We start from the raw sequence: 27,668 nt of genomic DNA, 5'->3' as shown, positions 1-27,668 counted from the left end.
TCAAAAGCCACAGAGAGGTCGAGTAGAAGTAGGATGGCCATCTTTCCTTTGTCTTTTAATTCATCAATCTGACTTTTGAGGTCGACAAGAGCGGTTTCTGTTCCGTGCCGAGGTCTGAAGCCAGATTGACGGGTGCCAAGTAGTTTGTGGGCTTCCAGATAATCTTGTATTTGCAAGTAGGCTATTCTGTCCAGAATTTTCAATAGAAAGGGGACTGTCGTAATAGGTCTATAGTTGGTGGGTATAGCTGGATCAAGGGTCTGTTTTTTTAATAGTGGTAGAACCCAGGACTGTTTAAGGTTACTTGGGACAGAATTGTTAGAGAAGGAGGAGTTTACAAGTTTAGTGATAAATGGGGCGAGGTCTCTGGCGGCATCTTTTATAATCTGGGCAGGGCAACTGTCGCCCTTACAATTTGACGGTTTGAGAGACGCAATGATTTCTGGACTTCAGGAATGGTGACTTTTTTGAATGAGAAACCTGAGTTAGAGTGAGAGGTAAGGGTGGGGGCAGGTGTGGTGACTGTTAGTTGGGATCTTTTGTCCGCTGTTTTAGTCTGTAGACCTTTGATTTTGTTAGATAGGGCATTTTGAATGCCGGTACACCATGCTTTGTCCTTGGTGCATGTAACTGGCGGTGGGTTAGGGTTCTCTAATTCTCTTAGAATGTTGAATAATTCTTTAGTACTGGAGCTGGCTTGGGCTATTCTGTCATTATAAGTTTCTTTTTTGGCCTGGATTATCTTATTTTTGTAGGTGGAAGTGATAGTGGCCAGGTTAGTTTTGTTTTCAGGTGTGGGGGATAATTTCCAACGAGAATCCCATTTTCTTTTTTCAGTGCGGAGTGTTTTCAGCTCTGGAGTGAACCACGAGTTAAGGTGGGCTATAGGTTTGCTTTTACGTAATTTTAGCGGGGCAATATCATCAATGGCTTTAGTCATAGTCTCGTTGTAGAAGTTAATTAGAGTGTTAGGATCATTAGTGTCGGGAAGGGCATTAAGTAGGGGGGCTAACAAAGGAGCTAGAGCGTCTGCTGTGATGTTCCGTTTATTCCTTGTGAGGCAAGGGGGAGCAAAAATGGGCTTTTTCTTTTCCAGGTTGTTGATGTGCAGTTCAAAGGTGATCAGGTGGTGGTCTGACCATACTAGTGGTGTCGGATCTGGTGGGGAGATGGTGCAGTTTAGGACCGCAACCCAGTCGAGTACCCTACCTTTTTCATGTGTGGGTTTGGTGCTAATTTGAGAATAACCTTGTTCTAGTAGTGTAGAAGCTAGAGAGGTGGCGTGTGGGTCAGTGGTGTCGTTATAACCGAGATTGAAGTCTCCTAAAATAATATTTTGCGCCGTAGGTTTGGTGTCGGCTGCTAGTGCTGTGATGTCTTCTTCGAAGGATACCGGAGGTCCTGGGGGCCTGTAAATGATATGTAGTGTGATGGTGCTATTGGGTGAGGTTTGGAACTTAACTGAAAGGAGTTCACAAGATGGCAGTGGTGTGGGGGTGGCTAGTCTTATGTTGAGAGTATCTTTAAAGATAATGGCTATTCCACCTCCTCGAGATGTGAGTCTGTCTGTGAGGAGAATGGAGTAGTTGTCTGGGACGGCTAGGGCAATAGAGGGGCCTGCTGCCTCGTGCAACCAGGTTTCAGTCATTACAAGGAAGTCAAGGTTGTTTTTCACAATCAAGTCGGCAATCTCAGTTGCATGTGCTACCAGTGACCTGACGTTCAGTAATGCTCCTTTAGTGGGCTGTGATTGTGGGTCCATTATTGGAGGGATGGGGCTAATGTCCCTTGGGTTGTTCAGCGGGGCTGTGCACCTTTTCTTATGGCGCCTGTGATTATTACCGGGGGATCCTGGGCGAACTGTGGGCATGATCTTATGGGGATCTTCTAATGCAAAGTGCCTGTTGAATGGTAGTCTACTGGTTAGTCTCTCGTTCCGCTTGGAGGTGTCAGGAGGGGAGGCGGTAGAGGCTATAGGCACAGGTGGCAACTTGTGTGAGGTGGGAGCTGGATGTGGATAAGTTGTGGTTGGTGTGGGAAACGGGGGTAGTGTGGGAAGGAAAGGTGTAGGGCAAGGGATAGGGTGGTGACGGGGGCATCTCAGTCTGCCTAACCCCTCACCAAGTTTAATGTAATGTCCTCTAGTGCAAGGGATGTAAGATGGTATGATGCAGAATGGGAACATAGTTAAAGTTAGCAGTGCCTGCATTCTGTTTGATAAGAGGCAACTTTGGTGTGATGTTGCAGATGCTAAATAGTTTACAAAGGCACAAATATATTGCAACTTAGAGGTGAGGTTTAGCAGGTAGGGCTAAATGTATAATTAATATAACGTCGGCTGTTGACTTTAGCGGCTGTTAGGCACTGATCACAGATATAGTGCTAGCTTGGACTAGGCTAAAGTGCATAGAGTAGGTGCAATATTGGCTTGGGATTAATGCACGTTGATTCGGGCTACCTCAGAAGCGAGAATGGCACACTCCTAATTCAGCTTATCAATTCAAAATAAGCATGCCTAGATTCAATTTACCATTGTGAGCCAAAGTGGCGCTAATTCAAGTGAATACACCTAGGAGCAGCTTTAGCAATGCAAGATACCTAGATTCGATTTACCATTGTGAGCCGAAGTGGCGCTAGTTCGAGTGAGCATGAGCAGAGCATGCCAACATTACTTCCTAAAAACATTTTGTTGAACTGAAGTCGGATCGGTTATCTATGTAATCTAGCAGCTCAGTAAGCTAGTGCCGTAGTATGCATTAGAAGAGGCTAGTGCAGTAGAGGCAAGCAGTAGGGTAGCAGTGTGGTGTCTGGTCGGCTAGCTGAGGTAGGCACTTCACAAAGCATTGTAAACAGGTTTGGTGGCTCACAGATAGTGGCAGTGACTGGCCCTAGTAGGCTAGCATACGGATTAGGCTGAAGCAATAAAGTCTTGTGCTGTAACGTTATTAGTACCTGTGGGAAGTCTAGGTCCAGGTGGGTGGTAGGTTACAGTGCCTAGGTACTGGGCGCAGACCGCAGCACGGCACGCTCGGTCAGCTCCGTCAGCAGGGAGCCTTCTTTCGATGGAATTAGAACTATATGCAGTGTTGATGCTTAGCAAAAAATGTGGTGGGATTACAGTGAGCGACCGCACCTCATGTTGTGTAATGGAAGAATGGTCCTCCTCCCATGGCCAAGGACAAGATTTGTAATATTAGGTCCTGAACAAGACGTGGCTTAAAAGAAGACAAAAGATGCCAAAACATACTTGTTGACCAATATACACTTGGAATAAAGCTCCTTGATTAAATTAAGGTTAAAGAAGCCTCGATTAGCTTTTGTTAAAAAGTATGAATTAATTTTTGAGAGAGCAATAATGGCAGCATGTTTCAGGGTTGAATTAAAAGTATGTTGGAAAATGATAAGTTACTCACCGTAGTGACTAACATACTATTAGTCCCCTTTCCTCCATACTGTATGGGCGTCCCTTCCAAAGGATGGGAGACGGAACCTTTTTCACCAGAAAAAACCTTCTTCCCCTTTAAATTTAAAGGTGCGCGGGGGTGCGGCCCAGGGAGCATGCATTGCCATGACTCCGCCCTCCGGCGCCACACCTCAGTCCCCATTGACGCGTCAACAATATAATTAACATTGCCTAATGACACCAGTATTATTAGAGAGGAGGTTGGTGGAACATATGGAGGAAAGGGGACTATGGACTAAGAGTACGTTAGTCACTACGGTGAGTAACTTATAATTACTCTTACGTCCCGTCCCCTTTCCTCGTTACTGTATGGGCGATTACAACTGAATGTAGCCCCAGGGTGGAGAGGAGACCCTCCTTAAGCAAACAGGTTCCTGAGAACCGCCTGTCCGAAAGCTGCATCCGTTCTAGAGCCGGCCACCAAACAGCAATGCTTGCAGAAAGCCGAGGGAGAGGCCCAAGTGGCCGCCTTGCTTATGACTTTCCAAGGGACATGGCGCTGGAATGCGATGGCCGTTGCCTTGGCCCTGATTGCGTGGGCATGCATGTTGGCCGGGAGCAGCTTGTGCTGGCCCTCATACGCTTCTTTGATGGCGGAGCCCATCCAGCGGGATATGGAAGCCTTACAGGCCTGATAGCCTGGTCTTGAACCTCCCAAAGTGATAACCCGGGCGTCCAATTTGCGGAAGCCCTTGGTCCTGTCCAAGTAGAATTTCAGGGCACGCCTGAAATCCAGGCAGTGCAGCACTCTCTGTGCTTCGTCCTTGGGATCGGGGAAAAACATAGGAAGGACTATTTCCTCGTTCAAGTGGAAAGCAGACGGAACCTTGGGCAGAAATGCCGGGTGTGTCCGCCAGACTACCTTGTCCTTGTGAAAGGTGTTATATGGCTCAGAGGCGACCAGTGCCTGGATTTCGCTGACTCTACGAGCCGAGGTGAGGCTGACTAGTAAGGCCGTCTTGATGGTAACCAGCCCGATTTCCAAAGACACCATTGGCTCGAACGGTTTGTGCGCCAGGGCACCCAAGACTATGTTACGGTCTCACACACCGGGTGCAGCCTCTTGATGGGCGGGTAGAGCCTTGCGAGTCCCGTCAGATGTTTCTTGAGGATAGGGTTGGAGGAGGAGAAAATGCCCTCCTTTGAGTTCCTGTAAGCCCCAATGGCTGCAAGGTATGTGCGGCAGGTGCCCACCTGCACGCCTGAATGAGCGAGGAGCGCCGAAAAGGAGAGAATGTCGTCCAAGGTGCACACCAGGGGGTCGATTCCCTTGGAGTCTGCCCAGTCTGCCCATTTGCTTTTGTACTGGGCCCTGGTAGCTTTGCTCCTGGCGCCCTGTATGATCTCTAGATTGGCCTGTGAGAGGTATTGTACGTTTTTATCGTACCTAAAAGTTTGCATGTACAAAAAGACCTAAAAATGCTACCACCAAAAGTTCGAACCTTTGGTGGTAGCATTGTAGGTAAGTATACAAAAAAAAAAAAAGACTGCGGGGGTGTCCTCCGCAACACCCCGCTCACTATACTTTACAGTATAGTGAGCGGGGGGAAACCACTGTAGCCCCCGTACAAAAAAAAAAGAAAAGGACCCTGCAGCGCCAGTTCCTGATCAAGGAAGTGAAAGGGAACTGGCGCCGCAGGGACTCAGAGTGAAGAAAAATGTAAGTAGGGTATGTTTATGCTGGGGGTGTGTCGTGGGTGTTTTGTGGGTGTGGGGTATGGATATGTAGGGGTTGTGTACGTGTGTTCACATGGGAAATATGCAAAGCTTTGGTGGTCCGCACATTTCTCATGCAAACTTTTCAGTCGTGGGAAAATCAGCCGCGGTCGGATCACGTAGATCCCTGTGAGAGGCTAAGGTGGCAAAGCATTACCTGCTCAGGTACCGCGCTGTGAGAGCTAGTTTCCCTGGCGCAGGGTGGATGACTCTGCCCCCCTGCTGAGCAAGATGATGTTCTGGGCCTGTCGGGAGGTGAATCAGGGGCACTTCCGAGAGACTGAGCTGCTCCGAAAACCATGGCCTGGCCGGCCACCATGGAGCTATTAGAATGATTAGGAGTCTCTTTGATTTTGCAAATTACCTTGTGAATTAGGGGAGTGGGCGGAAAGGCATAGGCTTTTATGCCGGTCCACTGGAGGTGAAATGCGTCGCCCAGAGAGCCGGGGCCCTGACCTTGCCAGGACGCAAACTGGGGGCACTTCTTGTTGTGCCAGGTGGCAAAGAGATTTACCTGGGGGTGACTCCACCTGTTGAAAAACTCCTGAATAATGAGGTTGTTTAGTTGCCACTCGTAATTGTCCACTCCCAGTCTGTTGAGTCTGTCCGCTTCCAGGTTGGATTCCCCCGGGAGGTGGACTCGCCGTGAGATAAATGTCGTTTTCCAGGGCCCACTCCCACCTGCTGATCACCATTCTGCACAGAGGAGGGGATCTGGTGCCTCCCTGCTTGTTGACGTAGTACATGCTGGTCGAGTTGTCCATCTGGATGAGGACAACCTTGCCCCTGAGAAGTGGTAAGAATGCGCTAAGCGCCAGCCAGATGGTGTTCAGCTCTAGCCAATTGATGTGTTATTCCTGCTCGTGTTGAGTCCAGGTGCCGTGGACCGAGAGATCGTCCAGGGTGGCTTCCCAGCCCACGAGCGAGGAATCTGTGGTGATGGTGGCGTGCAGAGAGGGCGGCTGGAAGGGCTTGCACATCTGCAGGTTGCAGTCTCTGGACCACCAAGTCAAGTCCGGGTGGAGAGATGGAGGAACGTTGATCATCTCGGACTGAGAGCCCCGCTCCTGGTTGCATGAGGCCGCAAAGTGCAGCTGAATCCTCCTCATCCTTAGTCTCGTGTGCGGAACGGCTAATAAGACCGCTGCCAGAAAACCCAGGAGATGTTGGTACCACCATGATGAGGTCACTTGTCTGCTGAGGTAGTGGGCTGTGGCCCTCTTGATGGCCGAGATGTTGTCCTAGGACGGAAATACTTTCTCGGAGCACGTTTCCCAGATGAGGCCCAAGAATGTCAGCGTCTGCGTAGGCTGCAGCTGTGGACTTCCTGAGAATGAGCGAGAAGCTCAGATCGTGCAGTGTGTTCATAAGGGCACGGGATGAGTGGAGAACAGCTTCCGGAGATGTAGCCCTGATGAGCCAGTCGTCGAGTTATGGGTACATGTGGAGGCCTTGCGCTCTGAGGAGGGCCGCCACCACATTCATGAGCCTGGTAAAGCCCATGGGGGGCGAGTTGAGGCCCAAAGGACGGACCTTGTATTCAAAATGGTAGCCTATGATCCTGAACCGTAGGAAAGAACGGTGAGGCTGCCAAATCGGGACGTGTTGGTACGTGTCCTTCAGATCCAGTGAGCACATCCAGTCTCCCCTGTCCAATGTCTCAGCTATAAAAGCTGGCGTAACCATATTGAATTTTTGCAGGGGTAAGGAGAGGTTGAGGGTGGAAAAGGTCCAGCACAGCTCTCAGGTCCGCCTGGTTCTTCTTCTGAATGGAAAAAATCCTGGAGTAACAATCAAAGCCCTGCTGGGAGGCTGGGACTTCCTCCACTGCCTGGCTCTCTACGAGCGACTGGATCTCCGCCAAAAGAGTTGCTGTCCCAAGCTGTGGGAGTGGAGGGTAGAGGGAGTAGAGGCTGGGATAGGGAGGCGGTACCCCGTGGATCCTACGGAGAGGATCCAGGGGTCTGCGAAATTTTGGCGCCAGAAATGTGCATGGAGAGCAAGCCTGCCCCCCCACCGGAGACACGTGGACCCGAAGGGGCGTGTCATGCCTTCTTGCCCTCAGAGGCTGTCGATGAGGAGGGGGACTGGAAAAAGCCCTTACTCCCTCCCCTTTTTGTTCCTTGCGCCGGTTCTGAGACAGCGAGCGGTCCGGCTGCCTGTATCTGCGTTCCTGGAAGGCACGGAACCCTCCGTATTTACGGCCTCTTTCTGAGCGCTGCTGAGATTGAGTGTAGGATTTGGGTGTGGTCCTTGTAAGGATAGACAAAGACTTAGCTGTTTGTGAGCTGTTTTTCTTTTTGTCCAGCTCTTCGTCCGTAGAGGAGTGGAAGAGATCCAACCCCCTCGAAAGGTAGATTTAGTATGCGTTCCTGGACATCCGGGTTGAATTTTGTTGCCCGGAGCCAGGCTGTCCTTCTCATGTCAGTGGCAATACAGATGGCACGGCCTGAGGTATCAATATGGGCCACTGTGGATTCCATGAGCGACCAGCTTGGCCTCAGCTAGCCCCGCCTTAAAGCGTGATTGTCTCTGGGTGGGGAATTCCAAGAGGAAGTTATGTTATGTTATTTTGCATTTGTATAGCGCCTTATGTATCATTGGTATGATCTCAAAGCGCTGGTAGGTTGAACGCCCACGGGAACCACAGTTCAAGTCAGTTGAGAGAGAGTCGTAAAGTGCATGGGCGCACCAGGTATGTGTGCAGCTGGTGTGGTTGTTGCATAATAGCTGCTTCTTAGCGGTAGGTGTGGTGCTGTGGAGATCAGTTGAATGTGTTCAGTCTGGAGGGTGGACATCCAGACTGAGTTCTGGCTGCGTTAGGCCTGAGGAGATGCCTAAGCTAGCCGGTATGGGCTAGCTAGCTGTGTTTTATTAGGATGATGGGTAGTTTGATGAGTCATGTTAGCATGAGAACAGCTTTACCAATTGTGTCATAGTACTGCTGTGTTCTAGTTGAATGGTGGTGTATAGGAGAGAGTAAGCGTAGTAGTGTGATATTGTGGTAATCAGTAAAGTGTATGCGACCAGGCACACTCAATGATGTTGGGAATAGCTTCTAAATTCAACTTTAACACAGTGACGCTAATGGGGCACACTCAATGATGTTGGGAATACCGTCTAGATTCAACATTAGCACAGTGATGCTATTATGGCGTACTTTCTAGAATCAACATTAACACAGTGACGCTATTAGGCACGCTTTCTAAGTTCAGCTTTAACACAGCGACGCTATTCGGGCACACTTTCTAAGTTCAATTTGAACACAGTGCTGCTATTACGGCACACTCAGTGATGTTGGCAATACCCTCTAAATTCAACATTAACACAGTGACACTATTAGGGCATACTTTCTAGATCCAACTTTAACACAGTGACGCTATTAGGGCACATGCTATTTATCTCGATTCCGTCTAAATGTGGTGCATGCTGTTTTCACAATTCCGTCTGAGTGTGGCACAAGCTAACATTCATAATTCCGTCACGTGCTATCATCCACAATTCCAACCAAGAGTGGGACATGCTATCATTCAGAATGCACCTACGTGAGGGATATGCTACCAGTCATAATTCTATCTAGGAGAGGCATATGCTATCATTCGCAGTTCCACCTAGGTTTTGCACATGCTATTTTTCACAATTCCATCCAAGTGTGATGCATGCTATCATTCACAATTCAAGCTAAGAGTGGGACATGCTAACATTGTTACACCCGTCTCAATGTGAGTAATGCAAGTATGTTAGAATGTTATGCACAACAACATTTACAGTCCAGCCTTGAATTAGGTTGGTGCTCGGATCTGTCTAGGTGTGCATGGTGTAATTCTTTGGCAGTTTACGTTATGGGAAGGTAAGGTAGAGTGGCAGGGGCTTTCTGGAGTAGAGTAATTGCTCTACACCCCACCCATGCCACACTTACAGTTTTGTTGGTGTCTGTCCGCTACTGGCTTCCCCTGCTGAGACTTGCAGACACTTTGTGGAGCCGCTACTGTAGGAGCCGCCCTTTGCCTTGGGCCCTCCTGCCTTAGGTGGGCGGTTTTGACGCTTAGGCTTGCCAATGGGAACGGAGTTAGTAATGAATTGTGTGATTGTGGGCCCCTTTTTCATTGGTGCCTGGACAGATTCAACGCCCCAGTTCGACCCTGCCTACTGCTGAGTTATAATGTGGCCTGGAAGACCACGTGACGTGACAGACGTAGGCATCTCTCAATATCCTGCACCCATGTGCGGACAGGAGAACAGTTGTTTAGGGATGCGGGGACAGCAGTTTGATCTGTAGTACCTCGGATGCAGGGGACGTCGCAATCACATCCAAGCCGCTGCCAAATGGGTAGACTTTTGGAGAAAGAAAGAGCGAACAATCACTGAGGCATGACAGTGCCAACAAGTCAATTTGTATCTGTTTTAAAAAGGCAAGACTATGACATTTGAATAGAAAGGGGCTGGAGCCCCGCCCCTGCAGGCCCCGCCCCCATGCCGTTAGAATGTGAGAATAGAAAACTTGGTTAATAACAATCTACAGCTAACATGTTAGAGCAGGCTAGGAAGTCAAAAGGACTGGTTAGTGATTAGGAACAGTGGTTAAAATCGTTAACTATTATGGCAAAGGCTGTGGCTCTGGCATACTTCAAAGAGAACATGCTCACCGCTTGATAGGGAGTATCGCAGCACTGTGCGTGGTACATGTACAAGTTTGCCGCACGATACGGATCACACTGGATTCCAAATGGCATGCGCTGATGTCCACGTGAATATGAACACCTCTGACCTTAAACAGCACTTGGGGCCAATAACTCGAGGCGAGCTACATGTATCCGCAAATGTAAACACTGGCGAGACGCAGCGGCTTCTGGCCGGCCGGCCTTCTTGGTTGCAACACAGCGCGGCACGCCTTTCCGTGCTGATTGCCGCAGGTTTTGAACACAGATCGCCCCACCTCGGGGTCTCTGCTTCTCTCACCTAGCAGCCAGAGCCACTCTTTGCCAGAAAGGACTCAAATAACCTCAAGGACACTTGGTTGATTCAATGAGAAACGCCTTCCAAAGCCCTCACTTTACATGGTGTACTTGAGGCGACTGCAGTCTGCGCCTCTAAAGAGCTGGGGGAGGGTTGGGGTCACACTCTTACAGTAGCAACAGGCCTCCCCTGTCAGTTTCAAGAGCTGCAGTGAGTGCTTAAGCCAGGACGTTCGTGGTCTGGGAGTGACAGAATTGATCAAGAGACCCATCTCTGGGCATATCCCAATCTAAACAATGTGGGGGTACTTTGCTCACTAAACTAGCACCTTTTGCCATATACAGCCATCACATACAATCAAAACCATTTGAGGAGACTACAAACAGCCCATAGGTTCAAATACAAGCAAGCTAACTTAACAACACTCCTTGCAAGGATTTAAGTTGTCCGCCTCCCCCTCCCTGGTCACTTCCTGGTCTCTGCAGCCTTATCCCCCCTCCTCCCTCCCGCCCCCTCCACCGATTGGCCAGTGGCTCCCAGGGGCCACTTCCAGGCTCAAGGCCTGCATCGATGCAGGCCCGGCATTAGTCCTCCTTGGTGTTGCAGATAAGGTTAGTGCCCTCAGCCTCCTCCTCCATTTACCAGCCCTGCAATTATTTTTGCACTCTGCGTGTGGCCAGTTCTCTGCCTCCCCGCTTCCTGGTCTCTGCGGCCTTATCCACTCCTCCCTACCACCCCGTCCACTGATTGGCCCGTTCCAGCCACTTAACACATCTTCCCGGGGAAGCCCTCTCTGCCCATGCAGCCCAAGCGGCTAAAGGCCCCAAGGAAGAGGGCATTTCCAACAGAGGCAGCTCCAGATAGTGTCTGCAGGTGAAGCCAGTGGCCAGCCGTCAACCAGCAGCGACCACCATGGTAGGTGTGGCCCAGGCGGGGAGTACAGCAATCTCTGTACTCTAGAAGCCCTGCCACTCTACTTACCCTCAAAACATATCAGACCAGGATGTTAACATAGATGGGACTGTGAATGTCAGCCAGTGCCTCACTTCCAGTTATGCCTTCTGAAAACTAGCATGCGTCACACCTGGATAGAATTGTGGACTTGTCCTGCGTCACAACTCTGGGGAACTATTAGTTTAGCCTTTGCACCACATCTAGCGCCACATTGGGATGGAACTGTGATTAAGATTTTACTGTCCATGTTAACCTGCATCACTCTCTTAGGGAATTCACAATACTAGAAATCTCCACTACCAATGTACTCTCAAATATACGGCATCTACCATTATATTGTGAAACCTAGGCCTCAATGGTATAGGACTCAACTCTAGGCCCGTTTGCTCTGCTGTACTGGACAAAGATTGCCCCAACCGAACAATTTAGAAGCTTGCGGTGCATATTTCTCACACCACCAGTGTGGACACAGGCTGCAGGCACGGGCAAGCAGCCATGCGCGAGAGAATGCCGCTATGGCTATGCTCATCTGGTCTAGCATCACTTAGCCGTCCAGACTGAAACACCTGACGTACCTCAACATCTCTGACACTAGCATATAGCGACTACCACTCGAAAGGAACTCAGTATAGCTGGCCTCACAGACTCTCTCAACAATAGCAATCCTTCAATAGCACCCACCTACGTGCCTGACCTCTTTGGACTGCTTAGTTGAGCCTTGCCAGTCACCCAAGTCGTAGACCGGCAACATGCACACATGCATCTCCTAAGATAAACTCCCTAGAATTTTCCACCACATGGACAACGGTCACCGAAAGTGTTCCAACCAAGAACAAAAAGCACACTGAGGCCACACAAGTGGGGAAAGAGCGCTATATAAATCACCAAATACAATACAGGATTATTAGGCCCCAAAATAAAAATGAGCAGGCATCAAAAGCAGTTCTAGTTTATTGTGAACCAACCAGTGAGCTACCTCGGGAACGTAGAGCTTGTACAGAACCAAAATGCAAGTCCAACTTCCGAGGTAGGCACATTAACTTTGTTCATGCAAACAAATTAGTCGTCTACAACAAGTGCAATAATACTACTTCATGCACATTGCCAAGGTTGGGAAAGCCCAGGAACAATTCCCACTCTAGACTCACTGATTGAAGTGCCAATGGCTTGCTTCTTCACCTCAAGATCTTACTCAATCACTGCCTTGCAGCTTTCCCACTTGCATGAACATTCAAAATCACCAAGTTAGAAGTGCTTGTAAATCTAAATGCTGATCTGCAAAGTGAAAAGTAGAATACCTTACTGCACAGAGTAATGGTAGTATGCCCTCATCCTCACAACCACCACTTCAAATCTTGAAAATTTTACAAAGTAAACTAGTGCACAACATTTTTATGCATGGACAAAATCGAGCCCTATTGGCTTGGTCAATGCATCGTATCAATCCGTCAATTATGCAGGTTTACAAATGTGTAGATTCAGTATCCCAACACCACACCCCCAGTAGGACTAGTTGTGAACAATAATGATGCAAAATCAATGCCAGGAACATCACATTACAAGGTGATACATTCTCATCACCAACAGGTTAATATGAAAAAGTAGGATTATTTAATACAGCAAGTATTTTTAACTATGCAGTGCTTTGGTAGATTGCCTCATCAAATTGCCTCCTTTATTTTGGGCAACTTGGCAACGGTTGGTCTCAAATTCTGAACCTGCACATTCAATCATGTACCAAAAGAAAGGCTCGAGTTCGCACAGCTTTCATTCATGGCTCTAAATAAAAACCGTAGGGACTACTGTAAAAGTCCATAATCCACTCTCCTCCATACTTGTGGGTATTTATTATGGAGAATTTTTATTTATGTGCTAAAATCTTCAAACCTTGGAGACAACCAGCTCTTTTGCTTGAGTTTTTAATTTTAACTCCTGAGCGAGTGGGACCTTTTTCTGTTTTTCCCTGATTTGGAATTCATGTTTTTGGAGTGTGACAAATTCCATAGGCATCTGCCTTTTGTATGGCGAAACAGCACCTTCAGTGCACTCTCACTAAGAAATCCTTTGAGTTTCTCTTAAGGTTTAAATACCTTTTTCTTGGGTAAACTACAGTTCCCAAGAATGGTAAGATGAAATTGATCTTCCCTTTTATCTTTGTAGGTCCAGCACACACCATTTTATGTAGAGCGCTGGAGGGTTACTTAGTAGCCCCTTATCCTACATTTTTCATGTTACATTTGTTACCCTGCCTACTTTAAATGGCTGGTGGCAGTGGTTTAATTTTTCTACCATTGTGCCTTTCTACCGCAGGCAGATGCCCCCTCAGCTGCAGTACAGCATCCGTGGGTGTCCATTTTGTCAAAATGCCTCCCTGCCCCCCTCACTATTTTCTGTTTGGGGGTTCTTTCTTGGCTTTTACTCTGTGCGTGGAGACAGATTTGAGCCCTTTGTGTCTCTTGCCTTTGACCCCATGTGTCGGGAAGGGCAGGAAATGAGGGAGGATCCCGAAACTCCCCTGTCCTGTGTCTCTGGGTGTGCCTGCACAAAACCAGTTCCGATTGGCCTGCTGTGTGATTGACAGCCTAGGCTGTGCATGCATGGGAATATCTTGCTTAAAAAAGGCGAGGGTTTTGGGACTAGGGGCAGATTAGACAACTGGAAGAAACATCTGAAGAAACCGTCAAGTGAAGCCCGCTGCAACCTCCTGGACCTTCAATGGCCTGGTGAAGCCCTGCTGCGGTGCCGACCTTTCACCTCGACAGAAGCTCAGATGGATCAACTTCTCCCCTTGGGTTAGTGGGACCAACTAACCCAGAGACAACTCCACTGGCACAAACCCAGACTTGCTGTGCCTCTCCGTTGCTGCAGAAGCCCAATGCCAGGGGTCGAGTGTCCATATGATGGGTTATAACGCACTTAATACCCAAAGGTTTCTAAGTGCGGACCTGGGGATCGAACCTGTGTTGCTGGTCGTCTTGCTTCCAAGGCGAGCACCTTGCCCCTGAACCATCCTCCCGCCCTATAGTAGAGTGCAACGTCTGCCGTGAAACAAATCTGCCCAAAAGCTACAGGGGCCTCCCCAGGACACTCCAGAAGCAGGAATTTCAGATCCAGAGCCCCCTCACCAGAATCCAGGACTGAAAGCAAGGAAAGTGCAACCAGAGATTTGTTCTGCATCAGTGCTCTTTGTGAAGCGCTGAAGCCACGAAGTGCAGCTGAAACGAAAAGAGCCCATGGTTGCCGATGACCTTCCCAGAGTACTGCCGCAGGAGCCCTCCAGACGTCCTGCCGCTGGTCAACTACGACTGAGGCTCAAGAACCATGGTCTGCATAGAAGTGTGGTACAGCTAACGGGTACTGTTTGGGGTACTTCCCTTCTTGCCTTAAGTCATGCTGCCTCACTTGAGATCCTGCTTAACAGAGTATTTCAACTCCCCTTTGCACAGGCCTCAGCTGGTTTGTCTTCAGTGATTTCCTTTTGAACAATCTGACTTTGTGAAAGACTTTGATCCAAGAAGTGCATCAGAAGTATTTTAGTCTGAATAACTTGGCTGTCTTGGCTCCCTAAAGGCACTCCTCTAAATCCATTGACTCATTGCTTGTCCCTCATAGGTGCTAGCTTGTTGTAAACAGTTACTGCTGGGAAAGGCTTACCTAGACTTATTCAGTTGTCCTCACCTTTAAGAAACTGTTGTAACCTTTTCCCAAACCCTTCCTGCAACCCAGAGTCTACAAAGTATATTGGTGCGATATATAAATGCAAATACCATCCTTGTAATTGAAGTCACTTCGGGTGTAGGAGAAGTGTATTGTGCATATCCAAAAAATATTCACCAGCTTTATTGATTCTGTAAAGCATTTGCAAAAGCTTACTTGAATTGCTCCAACGAATTGCCTTTTCAAAGCATGCATATTTAAAACTGATATTAAATAATTATAACCAAGTTTTACTTGGCTACTTGTATTAACAGATTTCATCTGTACAGCTCACATTTACCCCTCTTGAGATAGGCATGGCTGCTCAGTCACGCAGATAAGTCTTGTGTAGTCTCACACAGTGTGAATGCATCAATTCTTACCCAACAGTATTCAGTTATCGAAACCGGAGATTTTTGTAGCACCATACAAACTAAGCAAAAATATTTTTTATTTTTGTGTTGCGGGCCCCAGCGCATGCTTGGCTACAAGGTCGGCATCATCAAGACCCGCCTCTGGGCCTCACCCTTCAATCCGTCAACCAACCTAGGTCGGGATGTTACTAAAGACAATCATTTTTAGGGGGAGGAAGGGCGTATGGCGGAAAGGAGACTACGAATAGGAGTACAGCAGTCACTACAGGGAGTAACTTTTCCTTACTGCCACCCCCCTTTGTTCCATACTTGTGGGAGATTCCAAAGCACTCGTCACCCACCAGTGGAAGATTTTATTTGTATCCCTCACTCAAGAGGTTCTTCCAACCTGCCTGCCCAAGCTGAGAATCTGCTCTTGAGCTCATCTCCAGGCAATAGAGCTTGCAAAAGGTGGACGGGGTGCCCACGTTGCTACTTTTGCGATCACATCCCAAGGGACATGCCCCTGAGAGGCTACTGATGCTTTTGCCTTGACTAGGTGAGCGTCAAGTTCCTTGGGTGTGGCTTTTTCTGTAGGTAATAACATTACAGAATCACTGCTACAATCCATCTGGCAATGGTTGCTTTAGATGACGAGGACCCCTTATTCACTCCACAAAAAGGGACGAAGAGCAGAGGAGGTCTCTGTAATTCCCTGCACCTTTCCAGATAAAACATAAGCCGTACTCAGATGATGGGTTTGGAAAAAAAAAATACCTGAAGCCAAACTACCACATTAATGTGAAATGTAGACACAATCTTAGGCAGAAACGGGAGGGGGGGTTGTCATCTCACCACCATGTTGCTAAAGAATGTAGTACATTTTCCTGGCTGATGTTATAGCTACCAAAAAGACTGCCTTCCAGGACACCAGCCCCAGCCTGACACCATTGGCTCGATCGGTTTGTGGCACAATCCCGTTAGGACTACATTAAAATCCTACTTGGGATGAGGAGGCGACTGCAGGAAATAGGAGACACAGACCCTCAAAGTGTCGTTTCACCAAGTTCTCGATGGAACAGCATTGATCTGAGACAAGATAGGCACCCAGCGCTGATGAACAAGTTCTGCATATTTTGGGTTTATTGTCTGACTCAGCCAGAGGGGTCATAAATCATACAGCAATGCAGAAAGAGGATTCTTCTCCTTTCCGAGAGACCAGTAGCAAAACCTAAGCGGTTTGCTTTTATACTGTGCTCCGTAGAATCCTTTCACGCTGCTTGTAGGATCTGCATGTTTTCATCAGACAAGCCGAGACGGCCTTGGGACCTGACCTCGGGTACCATAAATTCAGAGATTGTGGGGAGGGATGAAGAATCCTCCATAGACGAGTTGTGGCGAAGCAGAAGGGTAACTGCGTCCGATTGGCAAGTTTTACTAGAACCAGAACCTCGCTGGCCACCAAGGAGTCACTATTATGAGGACTATCCCCGAATATGGAGTAGAAATGCCTTGAAGGCTAAAAAGACGGCTTGCAGCTTAATATCATTGACGCGTTGGAAACAGTCCTAACCAGCCACAGGTCAAAATACTGTGGCAATAAGCCCTGAGACGGTGTGCCAATACCGCCCCAGGTAATGCCCCCGGGGCCATAGTTACAGGCCCAAGCGTAGCAGAACAGAAAAAATAAATAAATACGTGAATTAAAATGGCCACCGGGAAAGGGAAAACGTTGTCTGTTTTCCCCTTCCATGGCGGCCATCGGGAGCGGACGTGCTGGGAACAGAAGTGTTCCCAGCGTGTTTGCTCCCGAGAAAAGAAAAAGAAAAAAGAAGGAAAGTTGAGTTAGGAGGGCAGGGAGGGGATATTGCAGGGTAGGGGGGGTGGAGGGGGGGGAAACCTACTCGAGTCCCCGGTAGGGGACGAAGGCAGCCTCCAGCCATGGGGAGGCTCGGAGCGGGTATTGCCCCGTTTTGAGCTTCCCCATTGGCTAAGGGGCTGCCACGCCCCCCGCCGGGAACAAATGCAGGCATGTACGTGCGTCCACGGGATTACACCGTGGTATGGCTCGGAAACAAGCCAATCACGTTAAGTGTATCCCGTGGACGCACATCCGCTTGGTACTAATGCAGATTGTTGACTGTTGCTCCCCAACCCAGGAGAAACCAATCAGTTTTAATGACAGCCTGGGAGTAGTGTCGTGGAACGGTACTCCTTGCAAGAGATTCTGGGGATAAACCCCACCATAACAAATCAAGCCAATTCTTGAGGAATTGGCCATGTTGCTATTGGGGATGCAAGCCCTGCGACCAGGAACCGTCCAGCTCTTGCTGGGTGCTCTGCATCTTTACCCTGGCTAGAGGGACTGCATGGACACAGGATGCCATTAACCCTAGCAGTCTCTGGGACCACCAAGTGTAGTGCTGTTGGCCGAAAGAAGATGAATGTCTGTTGAATGTCTAAAATTCTCTAGGTTTTCACAAAGACCTTGGCCTGCAGGGTGCCCCCAAACAAAGCCTTTGAATATCAGGTGGGTCCGGTGGAACTTCCTCGAATTACGCGAGAACCGCAAATCATAAAGCAGGTTGAGTAGATAAGTTAGAGTAGGCCAACATTCTCCAGGGAGCAACCTCTTACCAATCAGTCATGCAGGTAAGGGTAAACATGTATACCCTGGAGACAGAAGTGCAATGCGCTCATCAATTGCATCAACACCCTGGGTGCTGAATTGAGGGCAAACCGAAGACTCGAAACTAGAAATGGTACTCCCCACCGAAGACCTAAAAATGTGCGATGTGGGGTCCAAATGGGAATAAGCAAATAAGCACCCTTTAGATCAACTGAGCAAATACAATCCTGTTGGAAGGGCTGCACAGATCGGAGTGATCATTTTGAATTTATGGACGGGGAAGGAAATGATTGGCGTTTGCAAGGTACAGAATGGTGTACAGGCCTGCCTGGTTGACTTGGCACCGTTAAGACTGGAACAGGACCCCTGTACAATTTCCAGAGTCAGAACTGGCTCTATAGCCCCCAACTCGAGAAGCTTGGCGATTTTTACCATGAGGGAGAACCAACCTGGTTCAAAGGGGGGGACGGGAAGGGGAGCAGGAAGGAGTCTGTACCCCCCGCTGGTCATCAATGGCACCGATGAATCTGAAGAAATGGTCCTCCGGGCCTCTAGTGAAGTGACATTTCCACCCCACCCCCCATCCCATCCCACCCCCCCCCACTGGAGTTCTGTGGAACCAAGCAATAGCATGATTTGGCCACCTTGTCAGTAGAAGCTGCAGACAATGTGGTTGAAGATGCCTGGTGTGAGAAAAACCCTCTAGTAGCAGTCTTCTGCTGTTTTTCCGCAATTTCCCGCCATAACCTTTGTTTGGCGGCTGCCAGCATGGCATCAGCGTTGGCCTTAGATGTAAAGAGGCGTTGGAATAGAGTTTCTTGCCATACGCCTCCAAGATCTTCTCCTCCTTACCTAGCAGCGCCGCCGAGGAAGAGGCTGAGGACGACTGGGGCTTGGAGTATAGCGATGCCGCAGCGATCACCGAGGAGTGTGGCTGAGGATGGACCGAGAGCAAGAGTGTATCCCCTCCATCTGCCTGTCCAGGCATTGATTGACTGGCTGGGCCGAGTGTGGCTTGAGCCAGCCCTTATTGGCCAGGGAGACTACATCGGTCTGCATAAGAATCATCGATTTGGCAGAGGGGCGTCGTGTGAGGACTTTAGCCAGAACCCCCTCTGCCGGCTGCTTGACCTCGGGTTGGGTAGGCCCAGGTACTCCGCCAGCCCAGTAAGGTGTTGGTTGAAGGCCCTGGCTGAGGATGCCATGTCCGGATCCTCCTCCTCGTCCGTATCCTGTGGATCTGGAGGATGAGGAGTAGTAGATGGCGCCGGAGGCTGGGGTACAGGGACCGCAGCCGGAGGTTGAAGAGTTGGCTGCGGAGCCGGCTACACCAGGGCCCCAATGGAGGAGTCTGTGGTGCCGCTAGGATGGTGGGAATGACTTCCCCGATGGTGTCTATGAGGATAACCCCCATCTGGAGTGACTTCATGAGGTCGAGGAACCTCTCAAAGAAAACCTCCTACAAGACTGAAGCGGTGGCAGGGGGTGCTGACAGGGTAGCGGGGGGCTGCTGAGCCCGCTGCATGCCCTGTCCATACGGACGCAAAGGAAAGCTGCCCTGTACGCAAGAGGGGTAGGCTGTAGGCCATGTACCTGGTTGAAGCCAGTCCCACCTTGACACTCGTTCTTTGCCGCATTCCTGGAATGGCGTCAGACGGGTGCCTCTTTCTGGCGCTGTGGCCATTTTGTCAGGCTGCCTGCCACGTGTTGCTCGGCCTGCTGGGCCCGGCCTCATCCAGGACTCTTGTGCGTGGATCACGAGGCCTACCCTGCTCCTCTAGCCTAGGCCCGGTAAGTTTGACACCCTCGACCCGGGGGTCGGGAGAGCTGCATTTAGGCGCCCCCTCAGAACTATTTCCAGTAATAGGGCGTAGCCCCCTCAGCCATGGTGCCGGTACAAGACTGGAGCCCCTCGGGTGAAGACCCGGTAAAAGAACCTTCCAATCCCTCAACACCGTCACCGGGAGGATCTGAGGATCCCTCGGCCCGGAGGCCTGTAGCTGCAGCAGCCTCGGTGCGAGTGTTGGTAGAAGGACCCGACAGGACCCTCCCGCGCGGGAGAGTGCCTGGGAAGGAGTCTCCCTTACGGGGTGTGATGGAGAATATCGGCCCTACCTTGGGTCTGGTTTGATGTTTCACAAAGGTCTTGAGATCCTCTTGAGGCGGCTTCTGGAAGAGCTCCCTCCACCTGGCTAGTGGGTTCTTCAGCGCTTTCGAGGACAGCGAGTCACACGCTGACCAAGATTGCCAACTGTGTTCTGGGACAAGGCAACGTAGGCAGAGGGCGTGGGGGGTCTGATGTTTGAAAGAGCCTGTTGCAGGATGGACACCGGCTGAACCCTGTAGAAGTCGACATGCCCCGGGGAGGGGCGTGGCGCCCGAGGACCGAGTACCTGAATGATAAAAAGAGAAAAAAGAAGACAAATAGAAGTAGTATCCGTGCATGGAATTACATGGCCGAAGTCAAACCCAGGAGCGCTGGTGAATTCGGGCCGTTCCCGTCGGCGCGGAAAAGGGGACTGAGGTGTGGCACCGGACGGCAGAGTCAGGGCAGCGCATGCTCCCTGGGCCGCACCCCTGCACGCCTCTAAATTTAATGGGGAAAAGGTTTTTTTTCTGGTAAAAAGGTTCTGTCTCCCGTCCCTTGGAAGGGACACCCATACAGTATGGAGGAAAGGGGATGGGACGTAAGAGTAATATATACAACTTGGTTATTCTTTTTTTTTACACGTATGATTTAGGAATTTGTGATTACATTCTTTGATTTATCATTTACATTTTCTTCAAGTTTATGAAATTTGCATTGTTTACAAAGTTAATATTGAGAGTTACTTCAAAAAACTATTTTCTGTTAACAGATAACAATTTTCTATAATATAACACTTTAATTGAGAGTGTATTTTAAGTTGTTCCTGAAATCATGGTTGATTAAAGCAGAATATTAGGAGACTAGTATGCTGGTAACTGGCATGGTACAAATGCATTTCACATCACTCAAAAAAATGTATAAATTATGTTTGCTGTAGAAGCCTTATATGGATGCAGCCGAGAGCACTATAGAGAGCAGCTGTCAAACTGACAATGGTGGAACTTTCTCATAAATTAAAATACAAGTTGTATTATTTTTTCCAGTCACATATGGGGCCAAAACCGATACATACATACAGCTAACATGTTTTCAAACGTTGTGTCTCCACGAACCTTACCACTTCAACACAGATCCCAATTTCACAATTTAAGAACTAGCAATTAGCAGTTCATGTTGTAGTCAAACCTGAGTTTTGTATATTGTGTATCCTTCCTTTTCATGCTGTAGTGCAGAACGAAACTCTGCTTTACTCGCATAGACCCGAGCAACAAGATGATGGCTGAAAAGAAACAAAGCTATATTTTAACTCTTCAAACTTAAAAGCTTCTAGGACACTCCATTGATTTTTGAAAGCCATGCTGGGGAAGGAAGACGCATGTAATCCTAGTTCTTTGTCATATCATGACATTCAGAAACACTGACCATATCTGCCTATGTGGGGGATCTCAGAAAACCTGGCAGAAGGAAACTGATTGTTTAAAAGAACAGTTTCAAAAGCCTACCTACCATCATACCCTTTTGAAAACATTCTCACGCACATTTGCAATGTGGAAATAAGGAACGCAATGAGACAACAGATATATAAAAAAAACCTCAGTCACTTTCAAACAGCCAAGTTGCTCACGTATCTCACCAAATGGCACAGTCTTAGCTAAAGCCATCATATTTTTTTGCATATTCCAATGATCTTTCCTCATATTATTCAACAACTTTCTACTTTGGTGTTTCTAGGGGGAGGTTGGATTGCTTAAACATTTTTATAAAGACATCATTGAAGGAGAATGAGGATTACAAATAAGGAATGTTTCTTTCAGCATCACAGGCTCTACGTTATAAGTCACAAGAAAAGATCCATGAAAAATCAGATCAAAAGGAAAAGAGAAAGAAGAAAATCTGAAATAAATCTTAAAATAAAATTACCCCAGTTGTGCATCTGCTCTAGAGTCTGAACTAAAAGTGGAGTGATCAGCAAAATTATGGACAGACTTCCTCAAGCCACTTCGCATATATTTTAACTTGATGGTTTTGGGGAAAGTAGATGTAACCATGGCCTTTCTTTTAGAATGTGCTCTAGGCAGGCTGCAAGAAACGTTTTGAATTGGGAATGTTTTACTCCCATTTTTGGAATATGATAGAATTTTCATATGTAAAATTTAACAAAAATTCCCAATTGGGGTAACTTTCTTGGCAAGTACCAATATATTTGAACTCGAAAGCAGATTTTTTCATAATCGTTTTACAACTTGTAATTCATGCAAACTAAAAGTTATATTCTTGCCGTAATATTCCTCTTCCAATCCTTCCTGGTTGCATTGATACGAAAAAAATCAATGGAGCTGTGTGTGTCGAAGCAGGGAGCGTGCGCCTATGCGTCCATTGTTTCAGTTCTATCATTTTTTTTTATGTGAGCATATGCTTGTTTTTAGGGCCTAAAAGAGGCTGGCACTAAACTTATCTGTATGTCTTGCACTGGACCTTCCAAGGAGATGCTGGTTAGCTTTCTTGTAGCATAGTGTGATCAAGCTCTACTGTCCTGGTCAGGTAGCAACAAAGATTCCATTTTAAATCTAATGTACAGTACTTAAGAATAACATTTGAATGTATTGCTTTTATTAACTGCTCAAAACTGTCATCTTTCATCAACACATCTTGCTGCCATTTTGGCCCAAATTTACCGCCCGCATACAGTCGATACAGTTGGGCTAGACACTATCATTTCACCACTATGTGTCTCATTATTATTATTATTATGCAGAAAGCAAAGTGCCTGTTAGGGAGAATTCTCTGTTTAGGCTGAATTTCCTAACCTAGTGAGTCCCCCAGCAGCTTTGCTGGATTTTTGGGGTTTATTTTTTCTCTCCTGCCAAGAGTGAGACTCTTACCCTCACTCTTGGGCATTTTTTGAGTGTGTTTCTTTAAATCTAGATGTGTTTAATGGGCTATGGGGTCTTTTACTCCAAAGGGCGTCATGTGTTTTTGTGATGTGTGTTACACAGCACCCTCAGTGCAGTGACACAGGGGTGTCATAGAGACCCCCCAGTATAGACTCCATACCCTGGGACTGACTACTGTCTCCCAGGGCATGTAAAGTCACCATTGACTTTACTAGTCTTAAATTCTGAACAGAACCAGTACAAAACATCATATTGTGGACCTACTGGCTGGGGCAATTCAATTGCCCCGGGGTCTGTTAGTCGAGGGGGCACGTCTCCGTCCCCCCCTGATCGAGTTTTGGCTGGTGGCAGTGGATACTACTTTTTATATTCAACCGCGAATATTTTCCTATGGGATTTCCCATTGTTTTAGGCTATCTTTATTTAATTATTTACGGTAGCCTCGAACATACCGCCGGTTTATTTAATTAATATTAATTCTCCTGTTGGTATTTTTTGCCAAAACTTGATTCTAAAATGGCGTTTGTGTGCTCTTCTGTGACTCCAACCCAAGTCGAACCCTTTTTTCCACTTTTTGGCGGGCTTCTCCACAGAAGCCCTCCAAAGTGGTGCCACTCTGTCTGGGGTACTTAGGAGGGGTGGAGGGAAATTTAGGCACCCTGGACTGAGTTGCCTAGGCAACTCAAGTCACACTCCATCCTGATTGGCCCAAGTGGTGAGCCGACTGGCTCACCACTTAGCATGTTTGAGTGACAGCTAGGCTGAGTGAATGGGGGTTTGCTGCATAAAAGCAGGGCTTTGGGGACTGGAACTTCAGAAGTCGCCACAGGACCTAAGAATCAGACGAGGGAGAAGCTGAGCCGACCTGCCACGACACCACGACCGGTGGAGCCCTGCTGGACCGTCTCACCACTTTTTCCCAACGACAGAGGAGATCTCCCGCCGGAGAGTGTTCTTCCTTTAACTGGTGGGGATAACCAGTTTCACCGTCTTTTCGCTTTCCCGACGTATCTCGTGGCCGCCTTGCCCATGCCAAGCACCCCGGAAACCGGGATACCACGTTTTACCACGACCGCGAAACCAAGGTACCACCTTTAACCAGAAAACTCTGCGGCTGGTTTCTGCCCTGGTAGTGCAACCACCTTCATCTTTCCTCCAAGTCGAGATCTTCTCTTCCCCTGGACGACGACGCAACTTGCACCCACTACCAGGAACAACCACCACCGCTGGAGGATCCTTCCCACTTAACGGACCGTGTTCCGCCTGGCTTCCCTTGCTACCGACTGTACGGGGTAGATTTAGCCCCCGGCTTTTGACCCTGGGTTAGCCTGCGACACCTTGGCTAAACTTTTCTAAGCCTCTCTAAACGCTTTGCTGAACCCTCTGCAAGACTTTCTAAGCCTAGTGTAACTGTGTGATCTTGGGCGCATTTGTGCTCTGCTCTCTCTAAGAGTGGGCCCAGTCTTTGGACTTTGACTCACCAGTGACTTTTTGCTCTCTGCCTTGCTAACAGTGCTCTGGAATCGTAGAGTGGTGTACCTCTGCTTATTCTGTCTTTTTCCCTCCCTTTTTCACAAACTTACTAGAGTGCAATCTAGTTAAGCGCTCACCTGTGTATGAAAATAAGTGGTGTTTTACCGTGATTTTCTAATAGGGGAAAAAGGGGTGTATATATCATAATAATAATTGTGTTTAGAATATTTTACAATACGAGTGCTGGAGTGTTTCAACTGTGTGTTTTTAATAAATAATTATATACTTTGATACCAAAGCTCTGGTCAGTGTTTGCTTGTATTATTGTATCTGAGTGCCTATTGAGTATACTTTGCATAATGCCTAACTCTTCTTGAGGGAAGTCTGACTGCTCAGCCACAGCTACCAGGTAAATCTGGGTGGTGCAGACTGCTACCAAGTGGGTTTACTGCCAACACCTGTAGTCTTAAATCTTTTGCAGTGGTCCCTAAGGGAACTGCACAGGTTTCTGCCTAACAGTGCCTGCGTATGCATGCCCTGTCCACAACACAGACAGATGCACAGCTCTCAGGCAGATAAGAGATCAGGTTGGTGTCATACAGTTGCACTGTTGGACCAGAGGTCAAAACACTCACCTGGAAACCAGGAGCAGTCAGTTTAATCTTCTCCGTCAAAGTCATTTACAGGGAATAAACAAAACGGAACACATTTGCTTTCTTATTTATCGACTTTTCTAGGTCACCTTCCCAGATCTGCCCACAAAAAACATGTCAAACAGTATTTCAGCATGTCAGTTTAGGTTTTAATTTTATTCTAAATGGTGTTTCACATCGACTTATTTTTTATTGTTTATTATATCGACTTAACATCTGCAATTTTACAGGATATAAACAGAGTGTTCCAGTTAATTTGTTGTTATTGGGACGAGTGTGGCCCCAAAAAGAAGCTGCACACAACTTACAACCAAAAGAACAAATTACTTACCCCAGGTAATGTTCTTTCTACTGAATGTTCCCCCCACGGATTCCTCAACTTAGATCTATCCATATTAAGCTTTGCAGTCTCAGAAAAAAATGCTCGACGGCAGAGGGTGCATGTGCTGCATGAAGTCGATGCCCCTTGATGATTACCCGTGCGAACGCGACATCGATGATTTTATAAATAGCACGCACTGTGCATGTTGTCTCAGTTCTTAGATTTTCCCTCTTTCTGCATATCCGGAGGATTACATAACCCACATGGGTGTTGAAAGAGAGAAGTATATTAAAAAATGCACCCACATTCAGAGGCGTAGGCTGGGAGGGCGAAGAGATATCTGTGGAAGAAACATGCAGTAGAAAGAACATAGTGAGGTCTCCTTCAGGCCTGTAGCTTATTGGTGTAGACTATGGCTGACTCCGGAATTCATTATTTATCGTGAAGCATTGCAATACATGCTGGAGAATGAGGGAGGTAGGTCATTGCCCTGGGTCCAATATGTGAAAAGACTCTTGCTGGAATTGCATCTGGAAGAACTATGGAATAACTCCATGGGCATCACCATCAGTAATGTGATATGGAAAAAGCAAAGAGAATCTCGCGGGAGGGTGTTGAGATTGAATTGGTTAATGTGTGCAGTGGGTTGTCTACAGGAGTTACTTATTTGGCCAGCAAGTCCCTGTTGGGGTTTGAAAGGTACTTCAATTTGGTTAGCCCCCTGCTTGCACGCACCCTTAATATGAAATCATTAGGCTAGGTCAATTGAACCTGGCATGCCACACTAGATTGTGGGATAGAACTGGAGACGAGACATGTCTGGTATGTGGACTAGCAAGGGAATCCATAATTCATTTTCTGTTCTTCTGGCCGGGCTATCATGGGGCTAGTAATAAATATTTGAAGACAATTTGTAACACACATGCAATATGCCGCACAAGTGAAGCCATTTTGCTGTTCAGGTGTTGTGACCACATAAATGTATTTCTTTGTAGCAAGTTATATTCATCAGGCCTGGAAAATAAGAGCTAAAGTATTAAAAGCTGGAGGTGTTGGGACCTAAATTTAAATCTTTACAATGAATCAGGATCCCAATTAATAAAATTGCATTATGATCTTTGAATATGAAATCGCAACCATTGTCATACAACTAAATATGCACCTAATTGATTTTTGCACACAATGATCCCGCTAGTAGAGTAATGAATGCACTGTTGCTAAATTTGTAATGATAAAGGAAAGCACCAGCCGCAACACTTGTGCATAGCCTGACCCCAGATTTTAAAACATAGGATCTAAATAATGCTTATCTGCGCATGTTGCCAAGTGTATTTTATACATGTGTAAAATTGTATCTGGTTATTTTTTAATTCACTCTATTTAATGTGTCAGATTCAGATGAAGTATATTAGGATAGATTAGTTATTGAGTTTTCATTTCTTATTCATGTACTGAATTGCCCCTTTTATCATTGTAACTGTGTGCTTGGCAAATGACTAAACTGTCTAATAAAAGCTATATGATGATGAGAATGAACATTACCAGGGGTAAGTAATTTGTTCTTCTAATGGATTGTGTCTTCCCAAGGATTCCTCATCTTAGACTCCCACAGTGGATTTATAGATCAAGGTGGGAAAAAGTGGATTTTTGTATAATGTTCTGGTTAATGATTGATATTGTGCAGAACGGCTCTTCCAAATTAAACGTCCTGACTCAACAGTGTCCAAGCAGTAATGCTTCCAGAAAGTGGGGAGTGAGGATCAAGTTGGGGCATTGCAAATGTCCTACACTGGAACTGGAGAGCCAAAGTTGTTGCCACTCCAATAGTAGAAGGGGTGTTTAGGTTTTCTCTTTTCCCGCAATGGAGCAGCACTCTGAAATAGAGGTGATCACAATGCGCTAACGTTTGTCTGGTCACTGCTTGGCCTAGTCTGTGGCCAGTTTCACCAATAAACAGTTGGTCACCTTGCATGACACTTGACATCCTAGAAATTTAGAAACTAATAGTCCTTTTAGGGTCAATCCTGAGAAACCTCTCTTCATCCTTAGAAGGGTGAGGAGGTGGATAAAAACCTGGTAAAGTTATTTTCTGTGTCAGATGGAATTCAGACACCACCTTGGAAAGGAAGGAGGGAGGGACAAACCCACAAGACAACCTTCTCCTTAGAGAATATAGTAAATGGTGGTTTGCATGACAAAGCTTGTAGCTCACTCACACTGCAAATGATGGCTCCCAAAAATAAGTTACTCACTGTAGTGACTAACTTACTGCTAGTCCGTAGTCCCCTTTCCTCCATACTTTATGGGCATCCCTCGCTAGGGATGGGAGAAGGAACCTTTTTCACCAGAAAAATCATCTTCCCCTTTAAATTTAGATGTATGTGGGGCCGCAGCCCTGGGCACATGCTCTTCCCTGACTCCGCCCACCAGCGCCACTCCTCAGTCCCCTTTGACGTGTCAACAATATTAA

The 27,668-nt window shown here is 47.4% G+C and overlaps 1 protein-coding gene across 4 annotated transcripts in view; it reads right to left on the bottom strand.

Annotated features, from left to right (window-relative positions):
* CLUH (clustered mitochondria homolog) overlaps positions 1-27,668 on the bottom strand; it is a 2,231,193-nt gene that overhangs the window by 167,065 nt on the left and 2,036,460 nt on the right. For all 4 annotated transcript variants that reach the window (XM_069615061.1, XM_069615063.1, XM_069615062.1 and 1 more), the window contains exon 23: positions 21,042-21,135. In XM_069615061.1, the coding sequence (XP_069471162.1) occupies positions 21,042-21,135 (94 nt within the window). The remainder of the gene's footprint in view (positions 1-21,041; positions 21,136-27,668) is intronic.

Source organism: Ambystoma mexicanum, chromosome 9, assembly GCF_040938575.1.
Source record: "Ambystoma mexicanum isolate Mex_15411 chromosome 9, UKY_AmexF1_1, whole genome shotgun sequence".
Classification (NCBI taxonomy): Eukaryota; Metazoa; Chordata; class Amphibia; order Caudata; family Ambystomatidae; genus Ambystoma; species Ambystoma mexicanum.
Note: the sequence above shows the minus strand (reverse complement) of the source record. Positions and strands in the feature narration are given on the sequence as shown.